Source organism: Syngnathus floridae, chromosome 10 (assembly GCF_059516105.1).
Source record: "Syngnathus floridae isolate MCC-2025c chromosome 10, RoL_Sflo_1.0, whole genome shotgun sequence".
In the NCBI taxonomy this organism is placed as follows: domain Eukaryota; kingdom Metazoa; phylum Chordata; class Actinopteri; order Syngnathiformes; family Syngnathidae; genus Syngnathus; species Syngnathus floridae.
In genome coordinates, this window is record NC_142422.1 from 8,411,488 (window position 1) to 8,430,898 (window position 19,411).

The 19,411-nt window shown below is 38.8% G+C and overlaps 3 protein-coding genes across 18 annotated transcripts in view; 1 reads left to right on the top strand and 2 right to left on the bottom strand.

Annotated features, from left to right (window-relative positions):
• ubr5 (ubiquitin protein ligase E3 component n-recognin 5) overlaps positions 1-1,929 on the bottom strand; it is a 30,922-nt gene extending 28,993 nt beyond the window's left edge. For 13 of the 15 annotated variants that reach the window (XM_088387076.1, XM_088387085.1, XM_088387084.1 and 10 more), the window contains exon 1: positions 1,675-1,928. In XM_088387076.1, the coding sequence (XP_088243202.1) occupies positions 1,675-1,736 (62 nt within the window). In that variant the 5' untranslated portion in view covers positions 1,737-1,928. Of the gene's footprint in view, positions 1-1,674 lie in introns of all 15 variants that reach the window. The other 2 variants (XM_088387082.1, XM_088387078.1) reach the window with 1 other exon arrangement.
• A 1,367-nt stretch (positions 1,930-3,296) lies between these two features.
• On the bottom strand, positions 3,297-9,235 carry LOC148392245 (antizyme inhibitor 1-like). Of its 2 annotated transcripts, none has more exons than XM_088387851.1 (12): positions 9,018-9,235; positions 8,299-8,420; positions 7,243-7,446; positions 6,970-7,143; positions 6,384-6,556; positions 5,934-6,068; positions 5,699-5,780; positions 5,203-5,277; positions 4,867-5,032; positions 4,651-4,766; positions 4,199-4,413; positions 3,297-4,133 (listed from the first exon to the last, which is right to left on the bottom strand). In XM_088387851.1, the coding sequence occupies exons 3-12, from the start codon at positions 7,342-7,344 to the stop codon at positions 4,019-4,021; spliced, it is 1,353 nt and encodes a 450-aa protein (XP_088243977.1). In that variant the 5' UTR covers positions 7,345-7,446; positions 8,299-8,420; positions 9,018-9,235; the 3' UTR covers positions 3,297-4,018. The 2 variants fall into 2 exon arrangements, with proteins under 2 accessions (XP_088243977.1, XP_088243976.1); XM_088387850.1 differs by having other exon boundaries at positions 4,651-4,769.
• Positions 9,236-13,517: 4,282 nt separating this feature from the next.
• LOC148392246 (V-type proton ATPase subunit C 1-A-like) lies at positions 13,518-19,302 on the top strand. The gene is made up of 13 exons (XM_088388030.1): positions 13,518-13,677; positions 13,946-14,098; positions 14,865-14,932; positions 15,998-16,083; positions 16,219-16,313; positions 16,453-16,544; positions 16,978-17,076; positions 17,156-17,224; positions 17,402-17,494; positions 17,682-17,775; positions 17,961-18,058; positions 18,175-18,301; positions 18,726-19,302. Exons 2-13 carry the CDS (start codon positions 13,967-13,969, stop codon positions 18,822-18,824), a joined length of 1,152 nt encoding a protein of 383 aa, XP_088244156.1. The 5' UTR covers positions 13,518-13,677; positions 13,946-13,966; the 3' UTR covers positions 18,825-19,302.
• The last annotated feature ends 109 nt before the right edge of the window (positions 19,303-19,411 follow it).

Below are 19,411 nucleotides of genomic sequence, written 5' to 3' on the forward strand. Positions count from 1 at the left end.
CACATAATCAGGCCTGATCATTTTCAGGGGAAAAGATTGAGCGTTTACAAATGTTTTTTGTTTTTGTTTGTTTATATTTTATAGGAGCCAAAAACAAAACAGAATAATCCAGAGGTGAACGGACATTCCCTAAAGAACAAATACATACTGTGTCATGTAACAATATTGTCTGCAAGTATGGCAATATTTTAATGTGGAGAGTGGAGTCAATTCAATGGCAACTTGCAACATGTTTAAATTGAGCATTTCATGTGGCAGAAAGAATAAAGCTGCGTGTAACAACTAATTTAATACACCACATAAACAGATGTGCAAAAAAACCGCAAAACCCCCCCAAAGGATTTAAGTGTTTTACTTGGTTTAAGCAACTGCTCAAGCCATAAATTAGGTTTCGTGTAGGGATAAATTAAAATAATCTCTATTGTCTTTTTCCCCCTGATTACCGAGGTATCGGATCGAGACATGGTATCGACAGCTCCTCAAAATCAGAGAACTCATGCTCGGGTGCAAAAAAGATGTAATGAGGACATCCCTAATACTGGGCGGTGTGTTTTGTTTCATTCATGTACTTTAGCTGTTATCTATTTTACACTAAATTAAAACCACTTTTATGTTTTTATTCGAGTACAAGCAGTAGCAAAGATGAGCAATACCCCATTGGGTTTATAAGTCAATTCATCATCAGCTAAGATTTGACATTTGCTACGAGCCAAATGTAATTTTCATTGTATGGTAAAGGTCTAGAAGTACTATGATGCAACCATGAGTATGTCATTTCCTTGAATAGGCTATCATGTGCAGTATAGTTCACTATTAATATATTAGCCAGTTGGTAGAATAGCAAACACAGAAACAAAATAGTGTCACTAGTTGAAATGAATAGACTTTGGTATTTAACAAACATATTACACAAGATTATCTCTTCGGTCTTGGGTGCCGTGAAATCACTTCGCTACATACAATAGGCGTTTGACAATGTTTAAAACTCGGGTCATAGAAAAAAATGAGGACACGAAGGACGAAGGCTAATGATCGCCCGAACCACCACCCTCCATACGTCAGGAAAGCCCCTGAAATGGAAATGTCTCGCGTTGACAAAAGCGTGGAAGTGTGGAACCTTGTTAGCATTAGCCTTGAGCTGACTAGCCTAACGTTAGCTTCTTCATTGATGTGGATTATCGACAAGACAGTGAAGACACGCACAATAGAAATCTTGTAACCCGTCGAAATGGATCGGTTGTAATGTAGAGGGAAATGTGGTGCATTCTGAATAACGACGTGTTTAACGAGCTTTATTCGCCCTCTTTTTTTCTTTTACCCCATCCCCCAACCCGCATTGTCCATCTCAACTTTGACTGCGAGCCAATCCTTCCAGAGATGCAGGCAGCTAGCGTTAGCCCTTTCCGTGATCGCTAACGTAAGGTAACCGGGTTAGCAAGCAGCTGGCGGCGGACGGGCATACCGCTTGTATAGATAGAGCAAAAAGCTATGAGGATTGTTCGGAACACCAGGCCTAGTCTCGCCGCTACAGTAATGGGGCGTTTTACTTATTTGGGGAATCATTGACACACATGACAGCGTCAAGCGTTCACAAAGCGTAACCCCAACACTATTTAACATAAGCCGCTAAAATAGACGGTATACAATTATTTCCCAAGGGCCACGATAAAATACCTGTCATTGAGCTGATCCTCAGTCCCGGGCAACGGGTGAACCACGAAGTGTATAGATGTCATGGGGGCAATCCTAAATCACACCCAGGCGTGCGAAAGATATGGTAGTTGTTGTTCTTTCGACTACTGTCTATTTTCGGATTCATAGGAATCGTTTAATGGTGAGAAAACTCGAGTTTAGAGCACAGCCTCCTCACCAACATGCCGCCATCTTAACTCTAGCAAGCTTCTTGTGTGTGTTGATTAGAGAACATGCACGCGCCCTGCTGGTTGGAGCGCGAGCACCAAACAGGAAACGTGTTACACTGCTGTTAACGGGATTGGATTCAGTACTAAAATCCTCTCACTATTCTACGTCCCAAAAATAATATTACTTTAGAAGCCATTCCATACAGCCATTTTCTATCCACCTTGTCCTTACGAAGCTGTTCTGATCTCTCCTGTTCTGGTCTAGAGCACTGATCGGTTCAAATTTGAACCCTTTTACCATTTGACTGCATTGACTGTCATTGTTTAATTCCCCGAAATTTGATGACTTTTTTTTCAAAATTTCCACAATACACATGCATTGCAATTAACTAGTAGCCATTTTCAGACCCACCATAGCCTATCATACAGGTGTCAAACCCAAGGCCCAGGGGCCAGATCCTGGGCACCACTTTATTTTATGTGGCCCGTGGAAGCAAATCTTATGCATCAACTTCCATGATTCTTGCAAAAATCTACCAAAATTCCCAATGTCAAATGTAGAAATTATATTGCAAGCACCTATTGTTACCAAAATAATCTGCAGTGATTTAAGAGCTTTTGGGGGCTGAGGTTTACAGAAAAGTGGTGTGATAAGGCCAGTGAAGAGCTTTGAAATAATTACTGCGCTGTAATTACAAAAAATCTGTAAAATGATGAATACCTGGTGCGATCTTTTAATATATCCTCCAATATCAAAGTGTGGAACAAAAGTACTACTTGAATACTTAATGCCTCTTTTAAGTGATGCACACATCTTTGATTTTCCACTTAATCAGTTGATGGAGGGAGACATGTTGTATTGCCACAATTGACAGAAGGAATTTGTTTTGTGCTATTATTGTATATACTACATGGTATTCCACAGTAGACAATTATCAATTATGGTATTCTGTGAGCTGTGGACTATCACGATTGGACAAGTACAGTATTCCTGTTAAGAATAGTCAAATCTGAATCATACAAACTGCAAAAAAGCAACTCTCCACCCCATGGCTCATGTGCTTTTGAGGAACACCTTTGGTGCCAGACCGAAAGTCTTCGTGTGAATTTCTCCATTGTGTCACCATAGACGGCTTGTTGTTCTTGTTCTGTTTTGCTGGAGGGTCTAGACAGCTGAGACTTACCTAATCCTTGGGCCTGCCTGAGGCCATCCTCTGTGATCTGACCCAAACAACAACTTGGGTTGTGTTAAATTTTTCTAAACAGAAAAAATATCTTTTACAGCTGCCACATGATTGAACATTTTGATGAGTTATATATTTCTGAACTACAAGCAAATATTTCAAAGGATTTGAAAGGCCCCTAGATGGATGGATATCTTATATATTCTTTGATGTAATGTGACCATGACAAGTTATTTTGTCAGGTGAATGATTGATTTGACCACAATTTTATTCATTTTGACAAGCATGGCTACAACTACACACTTCAAACAAGGAGACAATATGCACTTCAACTAGACTGAATAATCTTACATATTCAACAATTAAGCAAAAACAATGAAAACAAAGTGAGGTTTCTGGCATTATAAATAACCTAGACCATATTTGCAGATTCAGCCACCCACACTTGCTTTGCTCCCTCAGCGGTACATGCTTTTCTACTAAACCTGCTTTCTGTCACATGAGATGCCAGAACTTCAGTGGTCAGCGAGGCAGCAAAGAGCAGACTTAATTTTGCATCATTGCCTTTCCAATCGGACCAGTACAAGTGTTTATGCACACCGTGCGCCTCACTGCACTGCACTGCACTCAACATGGGACTCCACTGTCATGTACAAAGTTTAAACACCAAAACACTCCCTTTAAATGCAGTGTGCAAACTCTCTTTACGCAAAATATACTATACAACCAATTAAATAAAAGATCTTAAAAACCGCTTTAGACAGTTTAAATACATTGTTCAAGAGATACACATCCTACAAGACTGGCGATGGAGACAATGACTTTATATTATATTTTAAAATTACTATTATTAGTGTAAACACTATTCTATGCTCAAGGAGTCATCCATTTTGTTTAGTAGCTCTTTCTGTCCTAACAAATACAGCCTGGAACACTAATGAGTTACAGAAACCAGTGGCGCTCTGGTTACAGCTAAGCTGGGATGGAAAGTGCCGCATCTGTTCGGCAGGCATTGAGGAAATAAGGGACCAATGACAAATTCTTCAGTGGTGCGTCTTGGGTGATACCCGAATCTTGCATCTCATACCTAGTGGAGGATGATCGCAAATCACTCACAGTCAAGATTTGTTGACACGGCAATGAAGTCCTTACCAGTCCCTAGAAGAGACAAAGTAGAATACAGGTGGTGTGGATGAATCAGAGGTGCAAAAAGGCTGGCCGACAGAAAAGGCTCCTGCGTGACTGAACGTGAGCCAATCTCCGGTGTTGAGCTCAGGCAGCTGACAGTTCTCCACGACCAGGTCTAGGTCGTCACCAGAGGGGCCCCACAGGTTGCTGCTGAACACTGGACCTTTGGAACAAGCGCTCTGCCAGCATACAAAGACAAACTTTTGTAATTTACATTGTTAAAAACCCTCCACCTTTGATCTTATTGATTTAATACTGAAGTTTTTAAACAAAGCCCTTATCACACTGCACTTTGCGCAGCACTGCATGGCCAACCCATATATTATGTACACACTGCTACTGCTATACAGTGTCGTGCTGTGCAGGTCGGTGGCAGAAAAGGTGGGCAGCTGCAAAAAAGGATTATAAAGGCTCACCATCTGAACAGTTGGAGCAGTGATCACCATTTCAGTAAGTTTACAGGCAAAGGATCCATAGACCCCTTCGTTCATGTAGTACTGGAACTTTGGCTCATCTCCAGGGGATAGATCATCTGCTTCATGGGGAGATTACACAAAATGTTATGGATACTTTAATATTACAGTTCTACATGCAATTTTCAGTTTCAAATTATCCAGTACAATGCCACAGACCATGTGCTTGATCTTGGCAGTCACGCAGCGCCACTTCTTTCGAGATGATGTTGACAGCCAGGGTTAAAGCGGAGGACACAAAATAGGTGCCTGGCTCTGCAATGATGCTGACTCCACTAAGCGGGGGGAAGTATTGGTCCACCATAGACATGACTGCATGATTGATCTACAACAGACATTGGCACCAAATTACTTTATATTACAATCATGTTGAGTCTTTGTCAAGATGACTGACTGTAGTTTTTTTGTTTTATGTCTAAGATTATTGTAGCTTTAGTTAGGTTAACTTTTTTTCTCCATTTGTAGTACAAAAAAGGACTGATGAAGTTTACCAACCTGTTCCAACTGGGTATCTGAGTCACCAAAGCCACCTCCAATGTCTAAAATTTTCAGTTTGTGACCAATTTCTTCCTAGAACAGACAAAAATGAATAAATGTTAAACTACAATCAGGGCCAAAAAAATACAAAGTGACTGAAAAATTATTTAAAAAAATGATGTTCAAAAGATACTGAACTTCAGCCATAACTGTCAATAATATTAATGAACTGTTACATTAGAGCAGAACAAGCTTGCGTTCCTTGCGGCATTGGTCTTGTTAGTGTGGGGCTCCTCAAAAAAAGTGATCTCAATTGACACATTGGGTGCAGTAATTGTGAGTGCCCAAACGTTTCTAGGCATACTGCAATTTTTTTATTTGAAGTCCATCGAGGCAGAAAATTAGTAGTATAAACGAATGGATTTTTTTATTTTGATTGTTTTACACCTCTTTTGGGGGGAGCTTTTTTGGGTCAGCCTTGAATGCAAAAGCACAGGCAAGATTTTTTACTCACCGCCATATCAAAAACACATCGAGCGTCAGAGATAGTATTGGTGTACACATGGTCATCCTTGCGGTCATGTGAAATCAGGAATCTGAAACAGGAAAAACAAGTTGCTTAAAGATTAGCGAATCAAATGCTTTCATTAGAGTGAAAAGAAATTGTTGCATGCAAATGCTATTGTAAAGATAAAGTCATCAGTATGTTGTACATACATTATAATAGTACAATTTGGACGAGAACTCACCTAACTCCCACCACCTGCACACCCAGCTCCTTTGCACTCTCTAGCAGATGTCGACAGTCTTTGAGGGAACAGCCAAATGACATGCTCAATTCATTGTCCTGCCTGGATGCTTCTGTTGACATCTGAAGCAGTAGCCTAAACAAAGAAAAAGTGCTGCTAATAGAGTATTCTGTTCAAAGATCAACCTTTACGCTAATATTAAGAGTGCTGCATATCGTATTTTCTGTATTGAATGCAGAGATGTAAAAAACAAAGTACAGTATTGATTTCATCCCAAACTTGCATTGTTACACAGCTTCCCTAATGATGCATACATCGTGCCCATGAGTTTCTGTGTATAGTAGATACTTTGCCATTATTCTTCATTCTCACTTAAGCACTACGACAACAAATACCTTGCCAACTTCAACCCTCAGATCATTTCCTCGTCATTCTTTGCATAATACTTACTTAGCATTTGGGTGAGAGCGTGAAATCTTGCGCAGCTCTGCTTCATTATCACAAACCAGGAGGTCAATGCCATTCTTTGCAGCATACTTGATTTGGGAAACCTGTTTACAAATTCCACTGTAGATGATATCTTCTGATGGTATTCCGTGGCTCTGCACCAGCTCAAGTTCAAACTGAAATATGGAGGGACAGTGAAGTTTCCTTTAGATTGACTCCATCTAAATATAACAATGCCAATTCTTCAAGAGAGATCTTTCATTATTCAGGCCCCGAGTTGATTAGGTGCATCACTGGTGTTGGGCAAGAATCCTTGTACCTCCAAAATCCTCACTTTTTGGGGGACCCAAAAACACGGCATCATCAAAGGTAGCAAGCCATTTTCAACATTTTAAATTGGTTCACTATTTTCTAAAAATAAAAATAAACACCACAAGACAATCAATATGTGAAAAAACATTAAATCTACCTACTAGTAAAATGGGAGGTTTTGACCCAACAGCAGTGAAAGACACTTGACACATTAGCGTGTCTTTGAACAAAACAGTGACATTGATTTAACATGTACAATTGTTTTCATGTCAGCTACCTTGTTGTGACATATGAATCCAGTACCAAGAGCAGCCAGTACTTCAATAACACCTTGGCTGCTGTTGCACCTGACAGGATAGAAAGGACGAATTTGGGCCATGTGTGTTCGCCAGCGAACATGCTGTCTCATTATAACTCCTAGGTCTGCAACAAAGAATGCTTTCTTCTCAGACTGGGGAAGAAAAGAATAAAAAATAAACATGTAAAAAAATGAAAAATCCAGATCCAATTGCAATCTCTAAATATCGTTTGCCAACGTGAGATCATTTACCAAGGTTTGTTCATAGATGTGATTGTCAATCACATCACAGAGCGATGTGCCACCTTCCAGAAGGGCCACTGAAAAATGTGGTTCGTCTGAGATTCCTTTCATCCTCTCAACCGTGTTCTGTGTCCAACAGGCATAAAAAAAATATGGCTAGTCTGAAGTGATGTCTCTCTCTGGAGCCCCTGGGTCCTAGGCTTATGCAACAAACTGTAAGACAATCAGAAAAGACATGATGACACATTTCTACTTTGGCTCTTCAGTGCTTGTTGTCCAACTTGATTAACTTTTTCAGATAAAAGTTCAGTGGAGTCGAGTTGAGTAGGACACATACTCAAAAGCTTAGCTATGGCCACATGGATCACACTCTTTGCAACAAATATAAAATCCTGCAGTTACTGAATTGTACGACGTTTCTTATTAACCAAATAAGTAACCAATGTTAAATAAGGACACACAGAACTTACTGGTTCAGCTTTAAAAGCGATTTTTCTTGATAAAAAATGAAATTGCATAGTCATTATAAGTGTATTTCAGATTCATACTGTTGTACTGTTGGTATAAAAGTGTTGTATACTTTTATATGCGAGTGGTTTTTAGCTAAGTCCACGTGTGGCATGAGAATTCCAAAAAAAGATTAGTTCAAAACCTAGTAAAATGGAGATACGCTGCGGTGTTAAATTCTGGCCCGCGAGTCAGGTCCCAAAAAGTATGCAAGGCCACCAGTCACGAAATAATAGGCAACGAAGAAGCCTACTGTACTTGAGTCACTGTTTTTCACCCCTCAAAATATATTCATACAAAAACAGCACAAATCTCCAGCTAAGACACATCTACCAAATGACCTCACATTGTTTACAAACGCCAAAGGGGTCCATTGTATGAAGTAGAATACGAAGTAGAAAAAAAAAACCTGACACTCGAAGTGGGTCAGCGTTTGAACATCTGGTTGAACCATACTTTCTGAGAACCACCATACACAGGTCAACACACAGTCAACCCCCCCTCCCTTCAAATATTATATACAATAATACAAGATATTTTGCAGTATTAAAAACTTACATGGATGAGTCCTTGGGCGAACTCTTCCACTATCAGCTAGGATCCCAAGGTGGCTCGGCGTTGAAGTCAAATGGCTCTCGGTACAGAGCCGCCCCTAGATCCTCCGGATAGTTATTATACACCTGCAGTTATACAGATGAGGAAGGAAGGATCAATCGCTGACAGCATTTCAGGGCAGAAATACAAATATTTACCTGAATACACATAATCCATTTTGTTGCGCAATTAATGAAAATTAACTAACAGTCCAAGCGAACACTCAAGGTTAGAGTGGTTGTTTCAAACAGCAAGAAAGGTCATCAGGAAAGAAGAAAAAAATGCGTACTGTTTTTATGTTTTAGGGGGCGGGGCAGGCAATAAAGATTATGTTACTCGTGCTATTTACTGACATCAAGACTGACGTTATTAGCTTTGAATAAGCTGTAATATATAGCTAATGCAGTAATAGTCAAAATGACGCAACACCAGAACTACACATGATCAGTTGGTCTCTGACTCATTCAAACAGCACCGATTATATTAGCACAACTGCGTCGCATCGGTAATTTGGCGATCTAATTTCGTGTAGTAGGCAGAAATTGGAAATGTAGTTTGTGGCATTACGTTGCATATTCATTTCATATTTCAACGTTAAAAGCAAACCGGACTAAACTAATGTGAATCGCCATTCATTTTAACGCATGCTAACAAGCTAGCTGTCGACACTCGTAGCTACTTACGTTCGTCGGAAACCCAAAAGAGGGGACAGAACGCTTTTTCCTTTTGGGCGGAATTTTTAACAAGTGGTGGGATTACTAAAGGAGAAAATAAATACTGCCATGGGAGTTGGGATTGACTCAAATTACGATAACACAGCTAGATTTTGTCGGCCCAAATAACAACACACGAGTGGCGACACAGGGAACCTCAATCGTGGCGGAAGTGTCAGTCGGCAGCGTGAAAGTACGTCAATGCTTCATATCCGGTTAAAACAAAACAAAAACATCAAACATCTGATCCTGAAATTACAATTCACCATTTCTACAACTGCCCTAGTACTTCTAAACTTTGGAATGATAAAATGAAACTTATACTCACTTAAACTAATCTATGTATAGACATTAGAACCAAATATATTATAGCCGGTTTTGAATTTGAGAATATTCCACTTAAACATGTTAATGTTCTACTGCTTTTGGGAAAGTTTCATATTCACAAAGCAAAATTCTCCACTTTGCTATTTTTTTTTTTCAGCTGAAATCAAACGTCAATTTCTTGGCTCTCGTTTCTAACAAGAAAAGTATACGAACATTGTTGTATTTAGAAAAGATCTTTGGTGTGACCTACTAAATCGAAATTGTTTTTGAATCTCGAGGACTTTGACGTGCAATGGATTAAATAAATCAATCAATAACCGTCTACATTGGCATTGTGTAGTGTAGTGTAGTGTAGTGTAGTGTAGTGTAGTGTAGTGTAGTGTAGTGTAGTGTAGTGTAGTGTAGTGTAGTGTAGTGTAGTGTAGTGTAGTGTAGTGTAGTGTAGTGTAGTGTAGTGTGTAGTATCCTGTACCGTATCATTAATTCAGAGCGCGATGACGTTAATATGGTTTGATACGTAGAACTGGTAGCAATATTGACTCAGTATTTCTACTAGTAAACCATAAACGTTGTCAATATGAATGTTTTATATATAATCAGTACTATGTATTTGTGCTTATGCTTGTATACTCTGTCACCAGCATATACAAGAGCCAAGCAAATAATGACTTGAAAAGATTCCATGACGAAACCAAAATGAAAATTCTATATTATGACTTTATAAACTTCGCTAATTACCAGAGTTAAGTCTCACACAGAATTTCTGCCACTACACCCAACTGTTAAAGGACCATAAAATGTATGCTTTATATATATTGATGAATATTTGCAATATTTACGACATGTACTACATTGTGGATGTTGTATAATTTACAGAAAATATGTAAATAATTACTGTCTTATAAAATGTAGAGTCCAACTTGTAAACTTTGCTAATTACCTGGGTTAAGTCTTCATTGTGTTTTCCATGCCTTATAGATGAAGATAACTGCTATCCAAAAGAAGTTTGTAGATGAGGATTGTAGATGATTTTTTTTCAAGGAATCAGAATGAGCCCTTTACAGAATGAATCCAACTGGTAGTACCAAACACATGGATGAATGCATTTTTTCCTTAGCCTAAATTCCAAATCAGTTACCTTTCCTTATTTGTTGTATCTCAGTTGAGTTTCTGATCTCTGAACATGCAAAAGTCGGAGGCAATGTGTTTTTTCTAGGAGCACCATTTTCTATTTGCATATGTCCCTCCTCAAGAGGTGGATGCCAAGGAGAGCTTAACTACTTGTTGAACTTGACAGAAATCTCTCTCTGGAGCTGTTCGGATTCTTACTGACGCACAAGTACACACAAACCTATGAAACAGAAATTCAGTAGTATATAAATACAATACATGGTCATGTCAAACCGAGATCACAAACTGCATGTAAAGGACTTGTTGATGATAAACTTATTGCTTATTTATCTTTGACTATGTGGTAACCCCCCCAACAAACTGATCTACAATTGATTAAATAAATAAATACATAACTAAATAAATGATACAACGACAGCATGATAGGGTTAGGGACTTCTCCGGATTTCAATTTCAGTTTGTGTCACGTGTGTTTGGGGATTTTGTTAAACTGCACTGAGACAATTAGCACAACCTGTTTAATTAAGGACAAAAAATATAAAATTGATGAATAACATTCCCTTAGGCTAATCTTATATATTAGTGAGTGTAAAGATGTAAATTCCTTATTACGGGTATATTGCAAACAATACCAGAATTTGTCCCATGAGAATAGTTTAACTTTTCAAGGATACCTTGAAGAGTTGGAAAGGTAACAATTTCTTCTTGGACTGCAGTACAAAAGCTGTTCCTTGTTTTGTTTTTCTCTGACACTAAATAGGACGCTATACGTAAGTCCAATCACACATAGCATCTAAAGCTGCTTCCGGTAATGCACAATGTTTAATTTCCATTGTTTGGATCATAATAGCCATCCAGCCCTTGGGTATGCAAGCCATGTGTTCCACCCACTGTGGGGGAAAAATTCAGTGGCTGCACTGTGCAGGAGGAATTCTTATTTGCAGGCACTGTATTATAGATGACCTCAACCCTGAATAGACTGGCTGGAATGACCAAATAACAAGTGGGAATCAACAATTCAGTATCAAAAACTCCTCTAAGATTAGGTACCCAAAATAATAATGTTCCCATTTGTTACTATAGAGTTAATTAATTCATAGTATGGACGTGACTAACAAGCTAAATCTATCATACTGTGTGGTCTTACATAACTGAAGTCACTCAGAGGTGTTGCTAAGTAAAGGAATACAAACATTTCCTCTGACTCATCTGAATATTAAGCAGGGCTGTGTAAAGACATTCACTATGTGTGCATGACAGATATTCCAAGAGAATGGTCATCAAAGAACTTTGATTCAAAATTGGGAATCATTTGTTATGAATGTTTATGGAGCGGGAAATAACCTACGGGGGGAATATGCAAAGTCCACACAAGAATGCCTGAGCTAAAATTTGATCCCAGAATCTCAACTGTGAGGCAACCAAGCCAACCGCTTGTCTGTTGTCTTGTCTGCAACAGTTCTTTTTTTTCCACATCATGCCATTTAAAAGGACCAGCTTATCTGTGGGCTGTTCCCATACATGCCATTTTGAAACAATTGTATCAAAATGGGGAAGCGATATACGATGACTGACTGCTCAACAAAATGGCTCGCCCTTATTTCCCCAGTGTGATGATAATAACGACTTGAATATTTGTAAACTTCATAACATTTACAGTTTATCTACGAGGAAATATTATGTTTCTATAAGAAATGTATTTTACGGCCAGGAACAGCCATTTTCCATTATAGTGTTTTCGGAACATGCATGGACATGTACACATATGTCTTTAGAAATATGCATGTATTTCACTGAATGTGCACAATTATCAGTAACTTAAGTAAGTTTTAAGTGGATGTACACATCTGAAACTATCAGATCAAAAGGATGTGCATGACAAAAATCAAAACACATTTCACTACATTCGTGGTAAATGGGCTTTCACCTTCATTACATCGCGCTTTTATACCTATGTAAAGTGCACTTAACAGTGTTACCTCCTTTGCCTACTGATGACGCAGCGTCAGGCGAAACTTGGATTATAGTGTTTTGCTAAAGGATACATCGCTATAATCACAATGGCCGAGGATCGGGGCCCTAACCTCTGGGTTAGAAGACAACCACTCTGCCACTGAGCCATGCCGCACTGCATTTAAGTCTAAACATAAGTATTTGCTACATGCACACTAGAGATGGAACTATTCTCCTGAGAACACAAAAAACAAACAAAAAATATTGTTGAGGTTAATTGAGAAGTTGTCAATTGTCAGGCTGTGACACCTGTAAGTCTGCATTTCTGCGACAGCTTTTTAGATTGTCTGAGTCCTGATAACGTCCCAGCAGTCTGGAACGAAGCCAGCCAGGGGCAAACTCACCCTGCTGTTTGATGTGGAGGGTTGGCTCCAGGCAGACCAAGCATTGTGTCCCAAACAATGAACCCCAGACCCACTGAACTATAAACATGTCCCTTTGGGGGCGTTTTCCTTGGAATCTGTACTGGAGACACCCAAAGTCAGGAAACCTGAGGTAACTTTTCTACATTTAGAATCTTTAAAAACTCAAATGCTGCTGACTCGGCATCCAAAAGCTTTTGGCAACTTTTTGGATACATTCATAATGCACTTGGAATGTTGACTGGCCCTGAAGTCTGGGGTGGACGCCTCATTGTTTCTTGTAGTACAAGGAATTTAGTTCATATCTAATTTGGTGGGTGAAAAAATCCCGCAATTTTAGAATTCTTGTCTAACCACCCATTTTTTTCTTTTTAACTACTACGTCAAATCAGACAAACTTCAGGCTGAAAAGGGTATGTACAATAAAAGGATAAGTTGCAAGAAGTTTTGAATCTCTCAAATATATCCATCACAGGGATTTAATAATATGAGTGAATTTACATTGTTTGAATTTTACGCTGCTTCACATGGAGCGTACAAATCCAAAAGATCCGGATGATCTGTTGAAATATTACGCTTTATCTTCTGCAGTAACCCCAACCAATCAACTATTGGCGCTATTGAGTTTTATTTTTGAATGTTGGCGAGAACTTCCGCTTCCTATGGCTGGCTGGTCACCTGACGCTGATGTTGCTGTCAACAGTGGTTCAATGGCAAGCAACAATGAGAGTTAGTAAGATTCTTTAAGACGACTCAACGGGTTAGAGCTGTCAAAACAAGCACATTTAAATATACGGGTGAGTATAGCGTTAACTGTCAACCTGTACTAACCACCATATGGAGACGACCATTTCTCATAGGAAGCTAATGTCTAGCGGTGGCTAGTCCCTGTTGAATTTGCTCTATCATAACAATCTTTTAGTCTTGCGGGTGTTTGATTAAACTATTTATGCACATTTTATTGCGGTCCACAAGCACTGACTTTGAGATTGATCAAAAATGCTGTTTGACATCCGCCCTCCATCCCCCAACTGGGATTAAAAGGCTATAAACGTCTTCTCTCAGATTTCTCTGTCTGCCAGCATAATGACTGAGTTTTGGTTAATCTCTGCTCCGGGAGAAAAGACCTGTCAGCAAACATGGGACAAAATGATGACGGCCACCACACGCAACAATAACCTTTCCAGCAACCACAAGTTCAGCATCCCTGACCTGAAGGTTAGTGTGGACCTACAGGCTTCACTGGACCTTATATCATTTGCTTTTGATTGAATAATTTACAATCATAACGAATGTAAGGACTCGGTAGTTACTTTTAGGATCACACCATTAATTACATGCACATTGAGTGCCACATGAAGAGTTGTGTCACATGAAATATAGCAACGCACAAATATGAATGAAACTGAGCATTGGTTGTTGCAGAAATCTTGATTCAGCTATTGCCTTGGATTTCAGTACTGTACTTTTTGTGTCCAGTCACTGAATTTACCACATCTTTTTTTGAATTGGATCGCAATCCCTTAATGTTTCCCTCTTTACAAAACATTCATTAATAAAAGAAAAGAAAAACATAAGACGCACTCACCTAATGGATCCACTGTCAAGAGTAAGCCGCCTCTGTGTAGGGAAAGCAGCCTTTGATCGGATCTTGTGTTTGCATGTTGAAGTGTTGATTTGGTGAAGCTTTCATCCAGAGCAGCTCAGCTCATCTGGTTTGGTTCTGTCTGTGCTTAAGGAACGTAACCCCATTGACCTTGATACCACACAGCCCTGCAATGCCCTCCTGGAACTTTTAGTAATGCATGAGTGGCTCTGGACAACGAGGCGCCATCCTAAGTACACATGGCCCCCCTAGTTGTCACTGTAGGCTGACTGGACCCTAGAAGCCACTGTTTAAACACAGCCTGTCTCACTTTTACCACCAAATGATAAAATAATTAATAATGTATGTTTTGTTTTTTGCTTGTGTGTCCATAACTAGGTTGGGACGCTAGATGTCTTAGTTGGGCTGTCTGATGAATTGGCCAAGTTTGATTCCTTTGTTGAAAGGTAAGTTAAATTTGTTTGTTTCTAAATGCGTATTTAGATGCATTATCAATGTTAATGAACATGCATTCTAGTGCATGGAAGATCTCATATTGCATGCAAACATTCCCAGCTCCATGATAGTATTGGTTTATTCCCTTCCCTTCTCTTGTCTTGTAACAATGAGGAATTTCACATGGTGCTGAGGTTAGCAAGAAGACCTGCTGTCCAAACTTGGCAATTTGCAGTTTGGTGGCACACCAACAGTTCTTTCATTAGTCGTATTTATAGCCAGTGGCTTATGTTTCGCAAGTATGTTTAAACGTCTGCTGTAGTCCTTTGGAAATTCTGCTGTCAAAATTCCCCATTCAGAGTATACAGTTTTAGCCACACTGTGCTTCCTCTGTAGATGTTGCCAAAAATGTGTTTGATATAGCCTACCTTTAATCCAATTCCTCATTAAAGTTCCTCATTTGTATATGGAAAATAAATACTTAGCTGCTATTGTCACACTGGTCTGCCTGCATTTAAAAAAAGAAAAAAAAGAATGACATAGTACTTTTCAGATCAATTTTTATGCACTGAAGACAGTGATACCATTTATTTTACCCCATATGCTCCATATGCCCCAGTTTTTCCTGTTATACGTTAGGTGTTTATTTATTGATTGTTTTTTTCCCCTTTTTTTCCCCTTTTTTTGAAGTGCATGAACAAACTGTTTACATGAAAAACCTGGAAAACTGATTTTCCATGTGTACTCTTTCATCAAGTGATAGTCATCCGTTATCATCACCATTGTATGCCAAGTACATACATTCAATGCAGACCAATGTTGTTGTCAAAACAAGGACAAGATTGACATGAAATTCAAACGTAAACTTAAATGTGTCAAATTAACTTCATTAAATTACTTTTCCCTCTTCTGCTTAGTCTTAGCTTAAACTGCAACAAAAATCTTGAACTCTGATTGGCTCCCATGTTGTAGACAATCTTGTCATTCCTTTTTCTCAGCAGGATTGTGTGAAACTTTTTTTTGTAAAATTGTGCAAGATTTTGATGGGTGTTTTGATGACTCACAACTTTTCACAGTGTAGTGAAGAAGGTGGCCCAGTACATGGCAGATGTGTTGGAAGACAGTCGAGACAAAGTGCAGGAGAATTTACTGGCTAATGGAGGTAAATTGACATGATTCAGTTCTAGTAACAAAAATAAAAGTGATTGTAAATCATACTGACTGTGTGAATAATGTGTTATGTCATTCATGAATAACAAGACTTTTTCTTTCTTTTTAAACATTTCTTTCCACACAGTTGATCTTGTTACCTACGTCACACGATTTCAATGGGACATGGCCAAGTACCCTATCAAGCAATCACTTAAAAACATCTCAGAAATTATCTCAAAGGTAGGAGGCTTACATTGAAATGTAATAAATGTGTCAAATATTTTGGTCAGTTCATGGTGGGATATTCTATAGCCATGCCCTTTGAAGTTAGGTGTTCTAAAATAGGCTCTGTTAATTTTTTGTGATTTTTATTTTACAGCAAGTTACCCAGATTGACCACGATTTGAAGACCCGAGCATCAGCTTATAACAACCTGAAAGGAAACCTACAGAACCTTGAAAGAAAAAATGCGTTAGTGAGCTTTTTCAGAAATACTTTTTGGGATATTTTCTGTTTAGTTGCAAATGTCCCAACCCGCAGAGGAGATTATTTTCTGCTGGTGGCAGCAGTACCACCATGTCTAGTACCAGGAATTATTAAAATACTTTGGACTGTTATGCTTGGCTGAAAATTGAGCAAAACTGTTTTTCTTAAAAGACCCCAAACAAACAAACACTGTAGTTTTCATACCAGAGTCCTTGATATACTAAAATACATACTCTCATAATGGTGTTATTTTCTACTTCATTAATGCTTATTCATAGGTCAAGCGCCAAGAATCAATGACTTTGTGCGGCCAAGTCAGTGCTGTTTTAAAAGTCAGCACAACTCTGAAATGCTTTGTCAGCACTGATCTCCCTCCCTGGGTGAAAGCTGTGTTTGTAATACTCTTGTCTGCCGTTAGAGGGAGCCTGCTTACGAGGAGCCTGGCTGACATTGTCAAGAAGGAAGACTTTATTCTTGACTCTGAGTACCTTATCACCTTGCTTGCTGTTGTTCCAAAGTAAGTATCAGTCCTCGATCAGGCACAAACAAGACCTATAAAATATAGCAAAGGATGACCTGCTTGGTTACATTTTCAGAGCATCTTATGCTGACTGGCAGAAAACCTATGAAACACTTGCTGAGATGGTGGTGCCTCGATCGTCAAAGTAAGCAATATCATATAATTTTGCAAGACATACCCTTGTTAAGTGTGTATTTCATTTCATTTGGTGTTTTTGCTTCTTGGAAGTGTACTATTAAAATTTGAAATTCAAATATATTTATATGTACGTACATTTGCTATTATTTTCTTTATTGCTTGACAATAATGTGCCTTCTTCCAGTCTTTTGTTTGAGGACAATGAAAGTGGATTGTTCAGCGTGACTCTGTTTCGGAAAGCCATTGATGACTTCAAACACAAAGCCAGAGAGAACAAGTAAGGTGTTCAACCCTGTTGAGAAAAGTCATGATAAATTTATTTGGAGAACTAGGCCAAGGAAAATGTAAATACCAGTGAATCATTATTTTCAAAGTTTGTTTAAAAAACTAAATCCAAAGAACTCAGCTAATGAAAAAAAATCTAACTCCGATACATTCATGCAACCTCAACATTCTGCATGCAGGTTCTCAGTGAGAGACTTTCAGTACAATGAAGAGGAGATGAAGGCGGATAAAGAGGAGATGACGCGGCTATCTACAGATAAAAAGAAGCAATTTGTAAGTTCCAAGAGATTATTAGAGCTAAGCCACGTGGCAATAATAGTAATGTTTATCATAGTAGGTTTTGGACCTGGAACTGCAACAACATTTGGGGTTTCCTTCCTCGATTGGAACACAAAACATAGAATTAGATTTAATAAGATATAGCCTTTCTGTCCCTGAATTGTACTTGTATGCTGCAGGGACCACTCGTTCGATGGCTGAAAGTGAACTTCAGTGAAGCCTTCATTGCTTGGATTCACATCAAAGCACTGAGGGTCTTTGTGGAATCTGTTCTAAGGTACTAAAATTGGACTACTTGCTAGCATTTGCATCTTATTCCATTATTCAATCACTTTCCAGAGAAGTGTAGTGTGCTGTTGTGGCATAACTGTTGGAAATGTGGTGTCCGTTCAGGTATGGTCTTCCAGTGAACTTCCAGGCCATGCTACTTCAGCCAAACAAGAAGACTACAAAGAAGCTAAGGGAGGTGCTCAATGATCTATACAAACATCTGGACAGCAGTGCAGCAGCAATCATGGATGTAAGTACATCTTGCAGTTTTTACATTTGCATAGTACATGCAATGCTGACACTAAAAACTAAACAGGAAAGGTTAGGAGCATCTTCAGTGACCCAGTATTGTTTGTATAATTCAGATTTGTGATCGAACATAGACTGCTAAGAATTTTGCATAGGAAGAGCCACGCAAAAATTACATTGACTACTTCCAGCCTCTGACTTGACAAATTGCCATTTTTATGAAATTGTCCCTGAGGCCTGGATTGGGTTGTTGGACGTACAAAGTTTGACACACATTTCAAATTCAAACTACATTTCCCCTCCCATCGAATCATCCCCCTACAGTGCAATCCTGGAACAATTCTTCCAGGATTCTCCACTGCAATATGGACAGCACTTTATATGCATTTTATGCTTGGAGTTGACTTTCTCTTCCCCCCTCCCAGTCAGCAATGGATATTCCAGGTTTGAATTTGAGCCAGCAAGAATATTACCCCTACGTCTATTACAAGATTGACTGCAACCTTCTGGAGTTCAAAGTGTAAGACTCGCACCACTCAAGGTGACGATTGATGATTTTTTTTTTTTTCTTCTCCTTAATGGAACAAATCTCACTTGCTCCCATGTCTGAACACTTGAATGTGAGTGCTGCATGGCTTATGGGTAAAATACACACAGACACGCTTCTATTCCTTTTTAAAAAAGACTTTTAAAGACTTGTTTACATTTGTTTTGAAGCTGCACCTTGTGAATTGGTGGGTACTCACTTTGTTACATTTCTATTCCACACGTGCTTGTGAGTATTGATAATCATTTCGTCTGTATGGATGTTTGCTTCATTGTCTTTACATAAATTAGATTTGTGTGTGATTGTGCGTGTCAAAAACACGAGTGTTGTCTTGTATATAAAACGAAAGAGGAATATATCTGAACATTACTGATGAAATTCATTGATGACCACTGTTCACAAAATGTGAAAATTGGCAAACATACAGTCCAATAAAAAAAAAAAATGCAAATATTTGTTTGTGACATTGTCTTCTGTTAAGCTTGTGTTAACTGTTTGCACATCAGACTGTTTCAACACAAATCATTCAATCAAACAAGTAAACTCAGCACAAAAAAAAAAATC